The 16,554-nt window shown below is 37.3% G+C and overlaps 1 protein-coding gene across 1 annotated transcript in view; it reads right to left on the reverse strand.

Annotated features, from left to right (window-relative positions):
• LOC139964659 (guanylate kinase-like) overlaps positions 1 to 12,876 on the reverse strand; it is a 21,589-nt gene extending 8,713 nt beyond the window's left edge. The window contains exons 1-5 of the mRNA XM_071966450.1: positions 12,563 to 12,876; positions 9,232 to 9,381; positions 5,458 to 5,499; positions 2,803 to 2,899; positions 737 to 875 (exon numbers count right to left, since the gene is read on the reverse strand). Of these exons, the coding sequence (XP_071822551.1) occupies positions 737 to 875; positions 2,803 to 2,899; positions 5,458 to 5,499; positions 9,232 to 9,370 (417 nt within the window). The 5' untranslated portion in view covers positions 9,371 to 9,381; positions 12,563 to 12,876. The remainder of the gene's footprint in view (positions 1 to 736; positions 876 to 2,802; positions 2,900 to 5,457; positions 5,500 to 9,231; positions 9,382 to 12,562) is intronic.
• Between the last annotated feature and the right edge of the window lie 3,678 nt (positions 12,877 to 16,554).

Here is a 16,554-nt window from a genome sequence, read left to right on the forward strand (position 1 = left end):
GAGTTGTTTGTACATCACAATTATCTTCATTTATTTATTTATTTAGGATAAAGACAATAGTTGAGTTTCCTTCTGAATTAATGGAACATTTTAATATCCAATATAAAACTTCTTGAAGAATCCTTTGAATCCTTTAAATTATAACTTCAGTCTGTTTAAGTGTAACGTTACTTAAAATACATCTTGTTTACAAAACAAGACTTGAAAAGTAAATGACACTAAAGGGAAAGATCTTATAAATAATGCCCTATTGTTGCAATTGTTGTATCATATACCAAACACATATGATTGCCCTTTAACCTTATGATTATGCATTATGCAGATTAGCCATTTTAACTTTGTCTTTATTGATTTGAAGAGAAATGTTGCTGCATACTAATTGGTCTGATTCTAGAAGTCTGATTGGCTGGAAGCAGGCACTTTCTCCACCTGGTGTTGAAAGGTAAGTTAGCTGTCTTGTTGCACATCTTAAAGGCGTAGGGATCTCTGTGCTTCAAACATTAAAGAGTTTTTCATTAATTTCACCATCATTGTATCATCACTGCACAAATAAACACAGCAAATCAATATTCTGGCTTTTTGGCGTGATTCCTTACTTTAATTTATTGTGAATTTTTGTCGTTCAATCCCTACTTTGCATGCTACAAAATTATCAAAATTTCCTTATCAAGATGGGGCTGACAACAACAAGAATCAAATTCTGTTTCTGATCCCTGCTTTTGAAGTGATTACTTACCAAGACAGTCATACTGGGAGGCTTGACAAAGACGTAGATGGGGTCGAGACTAGTCCCCCTAACACTTATAACTCCTTGCATATCAATATCCAGAATACAGACTTTATACTGCTTGATAACATCCTCCACTGCTTTCTTACTACAAACCAGAAAAGAGAATGCAAAATTATTAAATACACATCATCATCAACAATGTACATAACTTCAGTGAACTATGAAAAATAAACAAGGTGAGGACTGTGTTGCAGGCTTCCATAATGTTCTCTTGCTGCATGGCTACAGGCTTTCCTGGTGGGGCAAATATTAGAAAAATTTCAAATTTCAACATACTGTAGGCTGTATAGACTACGGTTGGTTACGAGTGGCATCACACAGGATGGAGGTGGGACAGGGTGGGGAGGGGAGGGGTGGAGGAGGGAGTGAGGGGTAGTAACAAGCAATTATCGGGGTATTCAATGTCATTGCACATGATGGAAGGGTGGAGGGAAGGTCTACAGGTACGCATGAGAGGGTCCTTTATGATTTGATGGGAGAATTTTATAGGTTGGAGGAGTGGTACATGCATTATGTGCATGCTCCCACTTCATCTGTTTTATAATCACTAAATACATGTAGAACACAATTAACTATCCTGGCTTGAGTAGTTGTATTCTCTTCTATGACTCTTACAGCTTTCACATACCTGAAAACATTACAACAGTACATACTAAAATTCCGGCTTTGGTATTTGTAGCACTTTGACAGCAGGTACACATACAAGGATCATGGAAAGTAAAAATAAGAGAATCTTGAATTGGTGGATAAAAGGAGCCTCCAACAAGGAACTTTTGATAACCTTTAGCAAACTAATATTTAGATTAGATGCCCAAGGTATTTGTTTAAAACCACTGTATTGTACAGCATTATACTTATAGATACTTGTACTACTACAATTTCATCTGATCAAAAAGCCCTTTTTTTTTTTTACAATTTCTGAAACTCTACTTAGAAATAGCTTCAAGCTCATGATTGTAATACATCATCAAAAGTATTTTCACCAATGTCAAACTTGCATTCCTTTGACATATCTTTACCAGACTAAACTTGACATTGCCACAAGAGTCTGTTCAGGCCGTGAGAATATTCAGTTTGGCTTATTGTACTCTGGGTATTTACATTTTAATCAGTCCCAACAAGAATCTTATAATTTCATTAAGTATGCACTCAGTATTTCACTCAGTATTTCATACATTAGGTATGCACTTCTTATTATTTCATTAGGTATACACTCAGTATTCTGTAAGATGATAGAAAGAGTTAAATCCAGCAGCCGTGAATGGCAGGTGATCCTTCCATCTAACTGACCTAGCTGACAAATCCCTGGTTTCTCTTTTTCCCTTTGACAATAAACAAACAGACTTTCATTTAACTCCCCCAAGGCTTGCATTTTGATGTTATCTTTCTACTTTAATTTACTTCACACCGATAATAAACTCGCATTTGGCGTTTCTTGTAAATTGTATTTACGAGTCACCCTTATCTACACTGGTGAATTAAAGCAGTCATGCAATCAGTCCAGAGAACAGGCTGCTATTGTTTTACCACTCAAAGCTTCATACGAAAATGAAAATGAAAAGAGAGAAAAAACTGCTAATTAACTGCTTATCTAATGCAAAAAGGCCTGTGGAGGTAAAAAATAATGAAAAAGTCAGAGGGCTTGGCATTATGATACTAGCAGGATCTTCTCCAGAGGTGACAGCAAATTACAATACTACAGTGAATGGCTGTTAACCCCTCACACGTCGCAACAGACAGTGTTTAATCATCTCTACTAACCTAGTCCCGTACATATTGCCCGAAAATCCAAGGTATCCGGGCGAATTTTGAAGAAAATTTTTCCCAATACGAAAAACATGTGAGACACTTTGGAATGGTAGAATATGAAGGAGTTCACTTGGGGTCAGTAAAGGTGCACAGTGTTAAAAGATTACCAGGGCATACTAGACACGGTAGAATGCGGTGCTTAGGTTGTGGGGAGACAGGTAAGTGGGGAACGAAGTAAATAGTGTTTAATCATCTCTACTAACCTAGTCCCGTACATATTGCCCGAAAATGTCGCTGTTTCTATGAAATCTCCATTGGCTACAGCCTTCTGCATGTCTTCCATGTTGGTGTAGTGATAGTCTGTAAGTAGAAGAAAAGTATAAAATATCACAGCAAACTGAGAAGCAAATAGTGTAGATCCTTCATCCATTAATACTGAGGTGAGGGGGGGGGAGGGGAGGGGTCTATGAGAAGCCAACTCTGAGGAACACAGGAGCATTAGGGAAGGTTTCAAATTGGAGGGCAAAAGGAACCAGTTTTAATTAAGAATGGTTTATATTGGTTCCCAGCAAATTCATTATATTATGTAAATATATGGTGGTTACCATAGAAACAATGATTATATTTACATTCAAGACCAGATATTTGAAACTAGGTTATGTAAGGAAGAATGGATATATATATATTTATATAAGGGTGCAATCGAACCCCGGATCTTGTGTCACAGACCAAAGTCCGTACCACTCGACCACAGTGATTCTACTAGTGTGTGAAAGCGTATATACTTGGCTTTGTACAACTGTCAATGAGGTGGTATTTACCCAATGAGGGCGTATTTACCGGTCGTGAATTGGAATTTTTATGGTGTGTTTATCTCTATTTAATTACTATACATATAGAGCAAAACAATTTTTAAGTTGCTTTGAAGAAATGGTATTATATCGCCAAAATATATCAATATATTGGTGATCATCATAATCCAAAATAGAAACAATAAAATTAAATAGAACCTATATAAATGAAATAATAAAATCCAAAAATCTTTCCAAAGCAAGCAATGATTCATTTGACAGATATGAACTTACGGTTTGTAGGAACTTTATTTACCATTGATAAAACTAAATAAATACAGTACACTCATGTTTTTCAACATGTTAAAACTACAATTATAGAATTGAAACTATTAACCCAGCAAAGAGTCAGCTTTTGGTTGAATTAATGTGATAATATCAAAGCTAATTTGGAGAATATTAAAAACACTACTCATCAATTGAGAGTAGAGATCTGGGGCCTACAATGCAGTGGCAGTGGGCACCGATCCTTGTGGAACCTGACATTTAAAATTCAAAGTTCAAACAGTCTTAGATGACTTTGTTTGCTAAAAAACCTACGCAAAGTCAGTCCGGGGATATAACTACACAAGGATTAAAGTCTCTTAACTTGCAGAGTTTACGGAAAGCCAGAAGAAACAATTTGGCAAAGGAATTTGCATCTCACATAATAGATTTGTGTAGGTGGTATGTAATCCTCAGGGCATAGGTTTCATTTTAAGGATTCAAGTATTATCCACATACAGCCCCAATACAAGTCAGGCATGGCAATATCACTCCTCACAAGGGGGTACTGAATGGTTTCATCGGGCAGAGCCTGAGGCCAAAGAGTTACAGTAGTAGAGGGTTCCCTGATATCCCCTAAAGCGAACCCAGTATTTAGTAGGCTTGCCTACCGTAAACTTGGTCCCGATGTTCCAATCATAACTCAAACAGAATTTAATTAAGACGTTACAAAACATATAATTGTGTTTTTCGCTTTATCTTTTGTACCTATTGTTGTCTTGTCATTACTGATAACAGATAAATGGTACTCAAGTTGTCTGTACTCAATGTGGATAAACTTCAATAGCATTAAATATTTACACGAAGATATAATTAATAAGTTATTCAAGGAGTGTGTGTGTAGAAGTGATTTTAAACTGCAGGTGGTCACACAAGGGTTGCCACTTGTTATTATCCTAAAGTAAAAGCATATTAAAGGGTGTGAAGACTCGTGCAAATATTAACGTCTAATGCCTGTAATCTGACCTAGTTTCGAATGAAGTGTAACAGAAGTGTTAGACACCGCCATCAATCCCAGAAAATACACACAGCTTGCTACCTTCGGTAATTAGACACTAGTGTACAGTCAGTACATACAGCTGCGGTCAATACCCACAGCACAGTGTATAAACGATACAGCGATGGACATCTCAGGTCCAGCTAAAGATAACAAGGTATCACGTTTCATTACTGTCTGCATTTTGTAGTGACAAGCAGAAAACTTCACTTGCAAGCAACGGAAAGTTAACTTTTTCAGAGCGCGGCAAACGGTTTGGAGCGAGTCTTCAATGCCTTTAAAGTGAGCAAGACTACCCTGCATGAAACATCCATGTCATTGCAACAACACTGTTAGTAATAGCATGAAAGGAACGAAGAAATGAGACACCCATTATGACCCATAGACAGTGCACTATGTCAGGTTTATACAAGATGCTATGAGTCCCAAGGAGCTCAACTTACCAGTGCAAGAAAATCAATCAATTTAATCATTTTAGTTTTAAATCTCAGCAAATGAATAAAACTATGAAGCCAAGACTTGGACATTTGTTCTGTGCTTCACAAACTCAATACTTTTTAAGCCTAAGACTTCATTATACCATTAAAAGAATAGTTCTGAGGTTAATTAATGATTTTTTCAGCCTTTAAAGATGAAATTTTTAGCCAATATTTATTTCGGAAAAGAACAAAATACTTTGGTCCTAGTCAAAAATTGCTCTGCTCTTGGAAGTAACATATCAGATGAAAAAGATACCTTGATGGCAAACTTTCTTAATAAAAGTCACAAAATGTCATTTCTGAATATTTCTGAGAAAGATTATTTACCAACACCATCTTTCTCCCCTGGTCTTGGCTTTCTTGTAGTATCTGCAAAAACAAAAAGATCATGAATCAAAATTAACATCATTAACCTCTATGACACTAGTGTGCGCATGAGATGGGAGGGGGGAGGTGGGGGGGTTTGCTTCTACATAATATTCATTTGGTGGAAAAATGCTAGAAGAATGTCTTAGTTTGAGTACTACTCGATGGAATGCCAAAAGGATAATCAGATATCATGATGTTCAGATAGAAATGTCCAGGTTTCTGTAAGATACGTCCGTAGTGTAAAATGTTAAAATAAATTTTACATACATGTACTTTCACAGTTGCACAGACCTTTTGGAACATCATCAACTTTTACAAAGCATTGTTTGCACGTAAAAGCTTCACTAAAAACGCTGACGCTATGTAGGTCATCAGTTTCAAATGAATACTTTTTATAATTTATGCATTTTACATGTATGTTATCTTACAACATACTGTACCTGTTTACATTAGCAACCTCAGTTTATAACATTCATATAAAAATTGATATATGATTTCACTTGGACCATGGACATATCCTTTCACAATCATATCTTGTGAGCCACTTGGCATTCCCATAAAGCTGTGTGCATTTGGCGAAACTTGCCATAATTCGTAACCAAATGCAAATACAGGAGCTTCTGTACAAAAGCAAAGAAATTTTAATTGGCCATTAAAACGCCATGGCTGGCAGCTGCTTGCAGACTTTCTGAACAATATTCCAGTATTTAATACCTTTAAGCATTTTATCCTGACTGCAGAAAAATTTTCACCGCACTACTGATGAAGCCAGCTTTTCTATATAATTTATAAGAGCACAAATACAAATGAAATTGGATAAGAAGCTTTCGGACTTAATTCCAAAGCTATGGTTTTTTTTTAAAATCACCATGGCAATGGAGAAAATGTAATTATTCACGACAATGATGTAACTTCATTACGACTCTCAGCCCAATCCTTTTTTGAACATTAACAAAGTAGTCTGCTGTAAGACTCAGTATAGGACCTTGTGTGACTTAATTAGTGAGAAGAAGCTTTAGAGTAATACTGTATGCAGCACGTACTGAAAGGTAACATGGAATTAGGTCTCTGAAAAGCACAACTGCCTGCCTGCATGTTTCATGGCAAGCATTTGGCACTAAATTCCCAAAGACTTTACACGACGTTGCTTTAGTTTTGATTTTGATAGAGATTTTGATACTAAATTCTACAGGTACTGAAATCAGATAACAAACTAGTTTATTAACTCCACTAGTCAAGTCTAAAATATGTGGATGTTTAACCACAAACTTTTATAATATTCCATATTGTCTTGTTATATATGTGATGCATGCTATGATCAGATATATAAGGGATAAGGGAGGGGGGAGAAGAGGAAAATAAGGGGGACAATCATAGGACTCTTGAAGAACTAATATGAATTTCTTACACTTGACTTCTTAAAGACTACGGTTAATTTGTGATCAAGGTGAACAAAAACATAGCGAGGAATCTACATCATTTTTGCTTTCTACTTTTCATTAAATGGAATTTTTTCACATTTTCCTTTTAGAAGAAGACAGAGGTACAGACAAGGAGTGAAAAAGGCTGAGAAATTTCAACAGCTGCTTCAATAGACTTCATTATTGACCTTATCTGGACTCTTGGGTAAAACACTCTCTCAAATAGGACCACATGCAGTTCTAACAATCTCAAGGAATTTTTAAAAATCTCACAGTTCCAAATTAGGTTAAATAAACACACACTTTGTTTGTTTGGTCCATTTTAGCTAATTGTCATTTTACTACAAAATTGACTCAACTGGATACACAATCCTTTTGCCGGGGCTGTAGATAGACACCGACTCGATCAACTGAGCCTACGGTAAAAGTATTGTTTGTCTGAGTGACCACTCCCAGTTAAACACCTTTTTTTTTCTTTTTCTTTTTTTTTCCTTTTTTTTTTGTGTGGGGCAAACAGGATTGAAAGAACCTTAGTATGTAGCCAAACATTTCCAGGGGAATGAATGCAGTTTATCTATACCTGAGCACACAAATTATCCAGAATAGAACAAATGCAAGAATAGAATAGCAAACTGATGACTTAAAACCAAAGTCACTGAGCACTGTAAAGGACTAAAATTACACAAACTATAGCACTGAGTCTAGATAAACTACCAATTGTGAGTGAGGAATGTAGAAAAAGTAGGAAGGTTTTATTTAAATGATCAACATTCGGTGGGTTAAACTATTACAGTAGGCTCATTTTTACATACATTTGTGAAGTCATGATCCACATTGGAGATGATTTCTTGTTGCCATGGATTCATTGGGAGTATGATGTCCATTAAACACACTAAAGTAGTTGTATATATGTTGTTTGATGTAATGGGGGAGGGGTTAAACAGCTGTGAGTAGGCACACAGAACACCTAGTATAATTGATCCAGGCAACATTCATGAAATCCCTTCAAGAAAGGTATCCCTGGAACATTACTTTATATACCCAACTGATGGAAGTACTGAGAGTGTAACGGTACTGTAGGTATGCTAACTTTAGTAGAACTGTAAACAAGATTATGAAGACTTATAGTAATCAAATAGCAAATTCTGGTGAAGGTCATGGAGCTTACATGTATGCACTATATATGACACAGTGAATAAATACAGAGCTACAACAGTTAAATCAATTAACTAATTAACTATATATTAGTATAATTAACTAAAATAAATGAAATATATAATGCTCCAGCTACTCTCACTGCACACTCTGGAAAAGAACCTGTCCTTTCCATTACCCCTCCCCCCCCCCCCTTGAATCAGAGAAAACTAAATGACTTCTGTTTTACACATATAGATCTCGCAGAGTGATATGACCTGCTTGGAGATAATTCATCTGCTTGTGTGTCTAACTAGTGGTACTTATCAAATATATATGATATATGCTATACCACAAACCTATAATCTACTGGAAGTGAGTTCCACAAAAGGGGGGCAGCATGATGAAAGCTGCGATCCCCAACCGTTTTTATGCAAGACACTGGAAATTGAGCTGCTTAACATACAGTATCGTAATCTAGAGAGCCTATTTTAGTTTTTTGACGCATGATATCACATTAGTCACTCAATTTAACACCAATATCTTCACTAGATTCTAAAATGTCCAGAGTACGAGTAAGAAATCCAGGAGGATATTTACGGGTGTAAGCAACTTTGGTACCATTTATGGGTACAGGTATTGCTTCACTATATAGGCCTGTCATACCATGCATGCACAATGACTGTCTTCAAACTGTACAGGTCCAGTACCATACTACCATACTAAACTATACCATACTAGACCATACTATACAGTACCATAATTACATAGTACCATACTACACTTCAGTAACTTCACATTGTTGAGGAAAATACTAAAATCAAATACTAAGACGTTGTAGAAATTCTCCCAAACAGGGAACCATGTCACCTTGAATACTTTAAAAGAACAAACAATTTAACTACAATAGACAGCTCTCAATGGTATGCATCTTACCATATATGCAACTACGGCTTCCATTAGTGTCTTTGTTAACAGACTATGAAATGCTGGCACAACCCCTAAATAGAACAAGTATTTACCCTCACCCCCCCCCCCCAAAAAAAAAGCAGAAGCATATATAAGGTACCACAAGAAAAAAAGTGTTTAGTCTCTGGGGGGAGGGGGGGATGGGGGTGGACAAATTGAATCTAGTTCTAAAGTTAAAGTGATGCATAATGTACAATGTGATACTCACGACTGACAGAGAATCCCATGAAATCTCCATGATCTTTCTTCAACATCTTTATCAGCGTGCTTTTACCAGAGCCGGACGGTCCCGCAAAAATAATCGGCTTCGGCAAATCTGTGGGGGAGTGGTTGCCATCGCTCGCCATCCTTCTGATTACTGGAAAGGTGTACACAAATAATATGACGTTAATGGTTTTTTTTTTTTTTGTATCAACTTCAAGATGCTTGAATTTAACTGATTGAATTAGCCAAGTTAGCTTGCATCAAGATTCAGAGTCAATCCAGCCAGTTTAATCTGAAATGATCTTATCAAAACCCAGGAAGTGGTGTTTGTCACCTGATGCTGATAAGAAAACTTTATCACTCGAGGACCTGTATATAACATCCCTATGAGCCAAATGTTATCAACTTACAGTAGCATTGCTCTTGGTACAGTATAATGGGAAAGGCAGCCATTTATCCTGATCACAATTAAATACATTCAACGCTTGTTAACTGTTTTGCTGCTATATATGCAAATGGCACATACAGGGATACCTAGTGTACTTTAGGTTGACATCACACACACACCTGCACACATGTAGATATGAAAGTCCAATAGCATGATCATTCAAAGAAAATTGCAATTTGAAAATTCATTTGAGCTCTATGTAATTCATCAAACCAATGTCTGTGGCTGCAAGAATGTTGCAAGTTGTAGCTAAACATTTTGAGATATAGTAATACACTGTACTGTGCTAAGTCCTGTATGGTTTGGCAGATGTCTATTCACCTCATACAGACAAGATATGTTTGCAACATATGACAGAATTACAAAAAGGAGAGGTTTCATTTCAGTTTTTGTGGTAAATTGCATCACCAGAGAATTTCTTCACTACAATCTATAAACCATCTTGTTATATAGTGATAAGGCTGGTTTTCTTGACCTTTGAGGAAGTCATCTTTGCTCAGGGATGATATTGAAACACCTATCATTGAAGGTCAAATCATTGCTTTGCACTGTAACATCACACAGATCAAATACATATATATTGAAAGTACATTTTAGCAGTACAGTAAGTCCACTAAACTACAGTACAAAGTTTAACACAGAAATCTATGCAATCTATGAAATATTGTGTTTATGAGATTTTACAAAGTGTGTGATCCCAGGGAATAATTTATCCTATATGGTATCACAAAATGATCAGCATATTGGTCAAATGACTATGTATACAAGTACAAAGGTATCTGTTGAACCATACAGTATTTTACAAGAGACCAAATTCAGAAACTTTAATTTAAGTGCTGCACAAAATCTTAAAACTCAGTTATTCCCTGGATCCATCCAAGTTTTCTTTTTGAAATATCTTGTCTATTACAAGCAAGGTGTAACACACAGATACAAACACAGACACACATGCCATCAGGATTGCACTAGCTACATTTTACATTGGACACACCCAAAAATCATGAAACTTTATACCATTTATAGTTTCCATAGGTTCTTAATGTTCTTTATATCATGACATAGAAGCTTTAGATTGCCACACCCTATAGAAGAAATAGAATAATCCACAGCCATTTTTTTTTATCATTGGAGACCACTACAGTATGTCAATGAGGTCTTATAGATACCAGGTGCTTCCTTCAATTGCCATTACATAGCCCTGCAATAGATAAGTACTATTATCACCAAAGTTCAATGTCTAGGCAGCTGAACAGAACCGATAGATCTCTCTCAGTCTATTAAACCTGATTACAGATATAAACTAAAGGTGTAAACATGAAGTGAATATCCGCATATGGCAGCCTATAGCACTCAGTCCTGTGGTGAGAAGATACATGCATCCAATGTTAATGGTTACATATAATTGAACCTTAGAACTGTAACTGGTTGAAGAAAACAGAGAGAGTCTGAAGGGTTCCAAGAGGAACATTTTTAAACTTTCTTGAAAAAGGCTAAGATTTTCCAAATTTCAAGGGATAAAAAGACAACAAAAATCAACACAGTGATAGATACAACTGTACCCCAACAACCCAATCCACCACTTTTGAACAAGAAAACCTAAGCAAATTTTACTCATTAAAAATAAATATGGTGCAATTTATTTTCAGAGTGAAATGTGAAGTTAAATGTGGTTGTCTAGTGAATTTCAGTTGTTAGAGCAGGTATTTACAGTGGTATTTACAGTCCTGGAAAAATTAATTTCATGTTCATGCAAGCATGATCAAGAATGTATATAAATGCAGCCTAACACAGAAACTTCTTATCAGGTCAGCTTAACATTTCTGCTTACAGGATAAGAGAATCTTAATAAATACCTTATAGTGGGTGACCTTCTTTCTTTTTCTTTAAATGGAATTGCTTTCTGCTAGCAATCTCAGCAGAGTGCATGGTTACTGATCAAGTGTGAATTAGTGATAGGGTGTGAACAGATCAATTATGCACTCTGTTCTGAGATGATAAACATACAATCTTAATAGGCTGATGGCAATGCTAATATCATGTAGTCAACTACTCGGCGAGGGAACAACTTCTCTACTAGGTGCTAGTTTTGGTGACTCCCCAAAGTCAGGACATGCATGACTTATGTTGTGTAATAGAAATAACAAAATCATTTTTGACTGTTTACACAGGAATATTCTTTGAGGTATTAAACCATCTACAGGGCTTACAGCTCATACAAATCCCATAGGAAAGTATTGCTAGTTAATTATTAGGGCCCATATGGTATCACCAACTATATAATTACCAAATGTGTTTTCTGCCATTGTCCACAAAAGTTGCATTTAGTTCAAATATATGCCTGTTTCTAGTCAGAAAATAACATGAAAAGCCACATACATACATCTCTTTATCTATGAAATGTTCCTAATCAATGCTACACATTGTAACAAATTTCAAACAAGGTACCCATTTTACTGTGATATCTTGACAATACAAGGAACTTGATTCACCAACACACATGTTCAAGTCACCTAAAATTTCTAAATGACATTGAGTCCTGGCAAATATTTGTCAGTGCCTTTTCCTTTTGCAAAGTTGAAAAGATCTCCAACTAGACCTACTGGACTAACTTACAATATATAGATCTCTCAATCTAACACTACAGTAACACTAATGGTAGCTACTGTAGCTAGGATTACAACAGTTCCATCATAATTCTTACTGCAGTTTATTATAATAAAAAATAAATTGAGGAATGGATAACATATGGATAACAGTCCTATCGTCATATTTGCTAAAACGTAAAAGCTTATGAAACTGATTTTCTACTGAGGCCTTGTATAGTAATTATATAACTGTATCATGTATACATGTCCTAACGTAGACTGTATCAAAATAAGTTACTTACGAAGTCTCGCAGAACAGGGGAGGGCTGCAAATCGAGAATAGAAAGCCAGATCGTCTGAGTAAAGAAGAACTAGCAACAGTATTTTATTATCAAACACCAAGATGACTTGACAGAAAAAAGTGAACACTACACTGAGCTAAACTGAACCTTTCAGATGTTGTCCATCTACTAGACTTTTTATCTGTTTTGCAGAAGCAGACTCCGGAAGTCCCAACGTAACGTTCTGTAAAGTTGTAGTCAACGGTACAGGTACCTGGTATGCATATGAAACTTTGCCCACGTACTCGCTCGATCAGAATGATCAGAACACGACTATAGTAAACAACTCATAATGTAACGCGCTACTAAACACGCTTTTGCATGGCATAATGACCTGCTTGAAGGTAGCGGACATTAGTAGCGGACAAATAATAAGGAGAAAAGCGGAGAGCGCCATCTATTATCTAGCGGAAAATAAGCAACGGTGAAGGTGCAGTGGTACTCAATAATTGTTTGTAAATCAAATTAAAGACAATTCATCCCACTAATGACATGTTTAAAATTAATTATCTTTCTTATAGGAATAGATAAGAAGTGTGATATGCAATAACGAGGCAGAGAAGAGTCCCTTCTATCACTCTATTAATGTTTGATATCAGTGACATAAAATCTTTGGCCGTGGCTATTCTTACAATTAGTTGTAACAATTATTTATAAACTATTCTTACGACATCGGCGAATTCAAGCGCAGTAAAGAAAATAAAGCAACTTCGCATGTAGTAGGGATAACCCAAACCCAAACCCTAACACCTAACCCTACCCCTAAGCCCTAACCTACCCCTAACCCTAACCACTAACCCCTAACCCTAACCCCTAACCCTATTCACTAACCCCTAACCCTAACCCTAAGCTAAACCTAACCCTAGGCTAACCCTTACCCTAACCCTAAGCTAAACCTAACCATAGGCTAACCCTAACCCTAGGCTAATTCTAACCCCTAATCCTAACCCGAACCCTAGGCTAACCCTAACCCCTAACCCTAAGCTAACCCTAACCCCAGGTTAACCCTAGGCTAACCCTAACCCCTAACCCTAGACTAACCCTAACCCTCGGCTAACCCTAACCTAGGCTAACCCTAAGCTAACCCTAGGCTAACCCTAACCCTTACCCTAAGGGCCTAGGCTAACCCTAACCCCTAACCCTAACCCTAGGCTAACCCTAGCCTTACCCTAACCCTAAGCTAATCCTAACCCTAACTCTAACCCTAACCCTAGGCTAACCCTAACCCTTACCCTAACCCTAGGCTAACCCTAACCCTAGGCTAACCCTAACCCTAGGCTAACCCTTACCCTAACCCTAACCCTAGGCTAACCCTAACCCTTACCCTAACCCTAGGCTAACCCTAAGCTAACCCTAGGCTAACCCTAAGCTAACCCTAACCCTAATCCTAGGCTAACCCTAACCCTAGGCTAACGCTAACCCTAACCCCTAACCCTAACCGGACTTGTTACTCCTAGTCGTAAAAAAAGTACTCCTAGTCGTTAAAATAGCCATGTTAAAGCAACTGCTCATGCGTATTTATAAATTATTTTTACAACTAGTCTTAAGAATAGCCACTTTGAACTTCTTTATTATGCTAAAAATTCCACTACATCTTGTAAACACTGCCGTTACGTACCAACGAAATGTTTAAAATCAATTATGTTTAGTTAAAGAAATAGTTACATAGTGCGACATATATCACGTTATAGATTAATGTGACCTCTATCACTCTATATTAATATTCTTATTTTGTTCAATCGAAATTTTGGCGAAGATGTCACCGATATCAAACATAAATAGGGTGATAGAGGACACTTTGCTCTATTCTGTGATGTGTGTCGCACCATCTAACTATTTCTATAACTAAAGATAATTAATTTTAAACAATTCGTTAGAAGGTAACGGCAGTCTGTACACGATGTAGTGGAATTAAACGCAATCACAAATATTCTTATTTCTTCAATCGAAATTTTGGCGAAGATAGAAGTTATGTCACCGATATCAAACATAAATAGGGTGATAGAAGACACTTTGCTCTATTCCGTGATATGTGTCGCACAATCTAACTTTTTCTATAACTAAAGATAATTAATTTAAAACATTTCGTTGGTACGTAACGGCAGTTTGTATACTCGCAGAGTGGAAATTAACGCAATCACAAATATTCTTAATTTTTCAATCGAACTTTTGGCGAAGATAGAAGTTATGTAACCGATATCAAACATGGATAGGCTGACAGAAGAGATATTGCTCTTTGTCGGGATGTTTGTCGCACCATCTAAATATCTCTATAACTAAAGATAAATAATTTTAAACTTGTCATTAGTGGTACGGAATTGAACCTTAAATTTGATTTACAAACAATTATTGAGTGCCACCGCACCTTCACCATTACTTATTGTCCGCTAGATAATAGATGGCCCTCTTCGCCTTTTTCCTTATTGTCTGCTCTTATTGTCGGCTACTAATGTCCACTACCTTCAGGCAGGTGCAATATTGTACAATACATATTAATAGAGGGCGCTGGTACAATCCAGTCAACAGAGCCGTACATACGGATGTGCCAGTCATTATGAGTTCGTTTCCCTATAAAAGTACTCAACCAGTCAGGAGTAGCAGCTGGCCCACCCAGTGGTGGAGCGTCCATACAGTCACGGGGGGGGGTGCCCCCCTGACGGACTCAAATGGACTTCTGGCGCCCTTTTCAGCTTTTTACCACTTTTTACTTATTCGCGATTATTGACTTTTTTATTGCGCTCTCATCTACCTATTGACATTTGTCACAATTTGTTGGTGATGACACCTATTTATTCTTCGTTTATATGCAAATTAGCAAGGCCTGGCAAGGGTAATTTCCGGCGATCTAGGGAGTATCTTTACTCAAAAAATTCCTGTACATTCCGCGCCAACCTGTGGTGGCGCTCCACTTAGTGTCGAAAGCGCCCCTACAGACCATTCTCATCCCCCCTGACCAATACCCCTAGCTCCGCCACTGGGCCCACCACAATGACTTTTGGGATAATATTTTCATCTCGGGTGGCAACATATACCAAAGCAAATGTAGGAGTTACTAGACACATTTAATTTGCGTTGAAACTAGATATGATAAACAACCGTATGACAGCATGGTCCGGTGCCCTGTTCGCCATTCAGGCACAGAACCCTGTTATATCAGGACTGTTACCCACGTGATCATGAAGCTGTACCATGAGTGGGCCACCATGATTGATACTGATCTGGTATCACTGTAGACAAAATTTGGGTCAGACCTCCAACCTTGCTACAGTACCTACTTGAAGGGTGTGGGCAAAACTGATGGGAGAGCGACAAGGAAAAAGATCATTATATTGCCATGCAGCTTAGGCAGGATGAGAGAAGTATGACCAGTAGTATGTGAAGCATGATCAAAGCTATGAGAGCCTTCACAACATTGATTCTGTGCACGATGTGATCAATGCCAGAGCAGAGATGTTATACTGGACACCTCACTGGATCACTGAGAGCAATGCTGTTGTCTGAAAACACCTGAGCATTGGAATCCAGAGCCTACAATTGAGAGCCTTTCCATGTTATTCTTTATCCTGTACTTTCCACTCCATATTGTGCTAGTTATACCCTGATTTACCCCGGGTCCTAGCTTAAGCTGTAGGTCCATCTGACTGCCCTCGCCCCTATTGTCCAGCCTATCCTGCTCCTACAGCACTATGAGGATTGACCTGAAAAGGGACCCGGTGTGGTCAAAGGGCAAGCCCAACTGGAGGAATCTGGGTAGTCAATCCCCACAGCCACTGGACATCTGTCATTGTTATCCTGCTATTTCATAAACTCATGGAGACTAGCAACAGGGGATGTTAGTTCATGTACAGAATGCGTTACCAAGCAAAATTCTTTTGTAACAATTTGATAATTGTAACTAGCTGTTAGTAATCTATGATTGTGATTCTTACATTTGAAGGGCTTTATCCTAAACG

This window comes from Apostichopus japonicus, chromosome 23 (assembly GCF_037975245.1).
Source record: "Apostichopus japonicus isolate 1M-3 chromosome 23, ASM3797524v1, whole genome shotgun sequence".
NCBI classification, from domain to species: Eukaryota; Metazoa; Echinodermata; class Holothuroidea; order Aspidochirotida; family Stichopodidae; genus Apostichopus; species Apostichopus japonicus.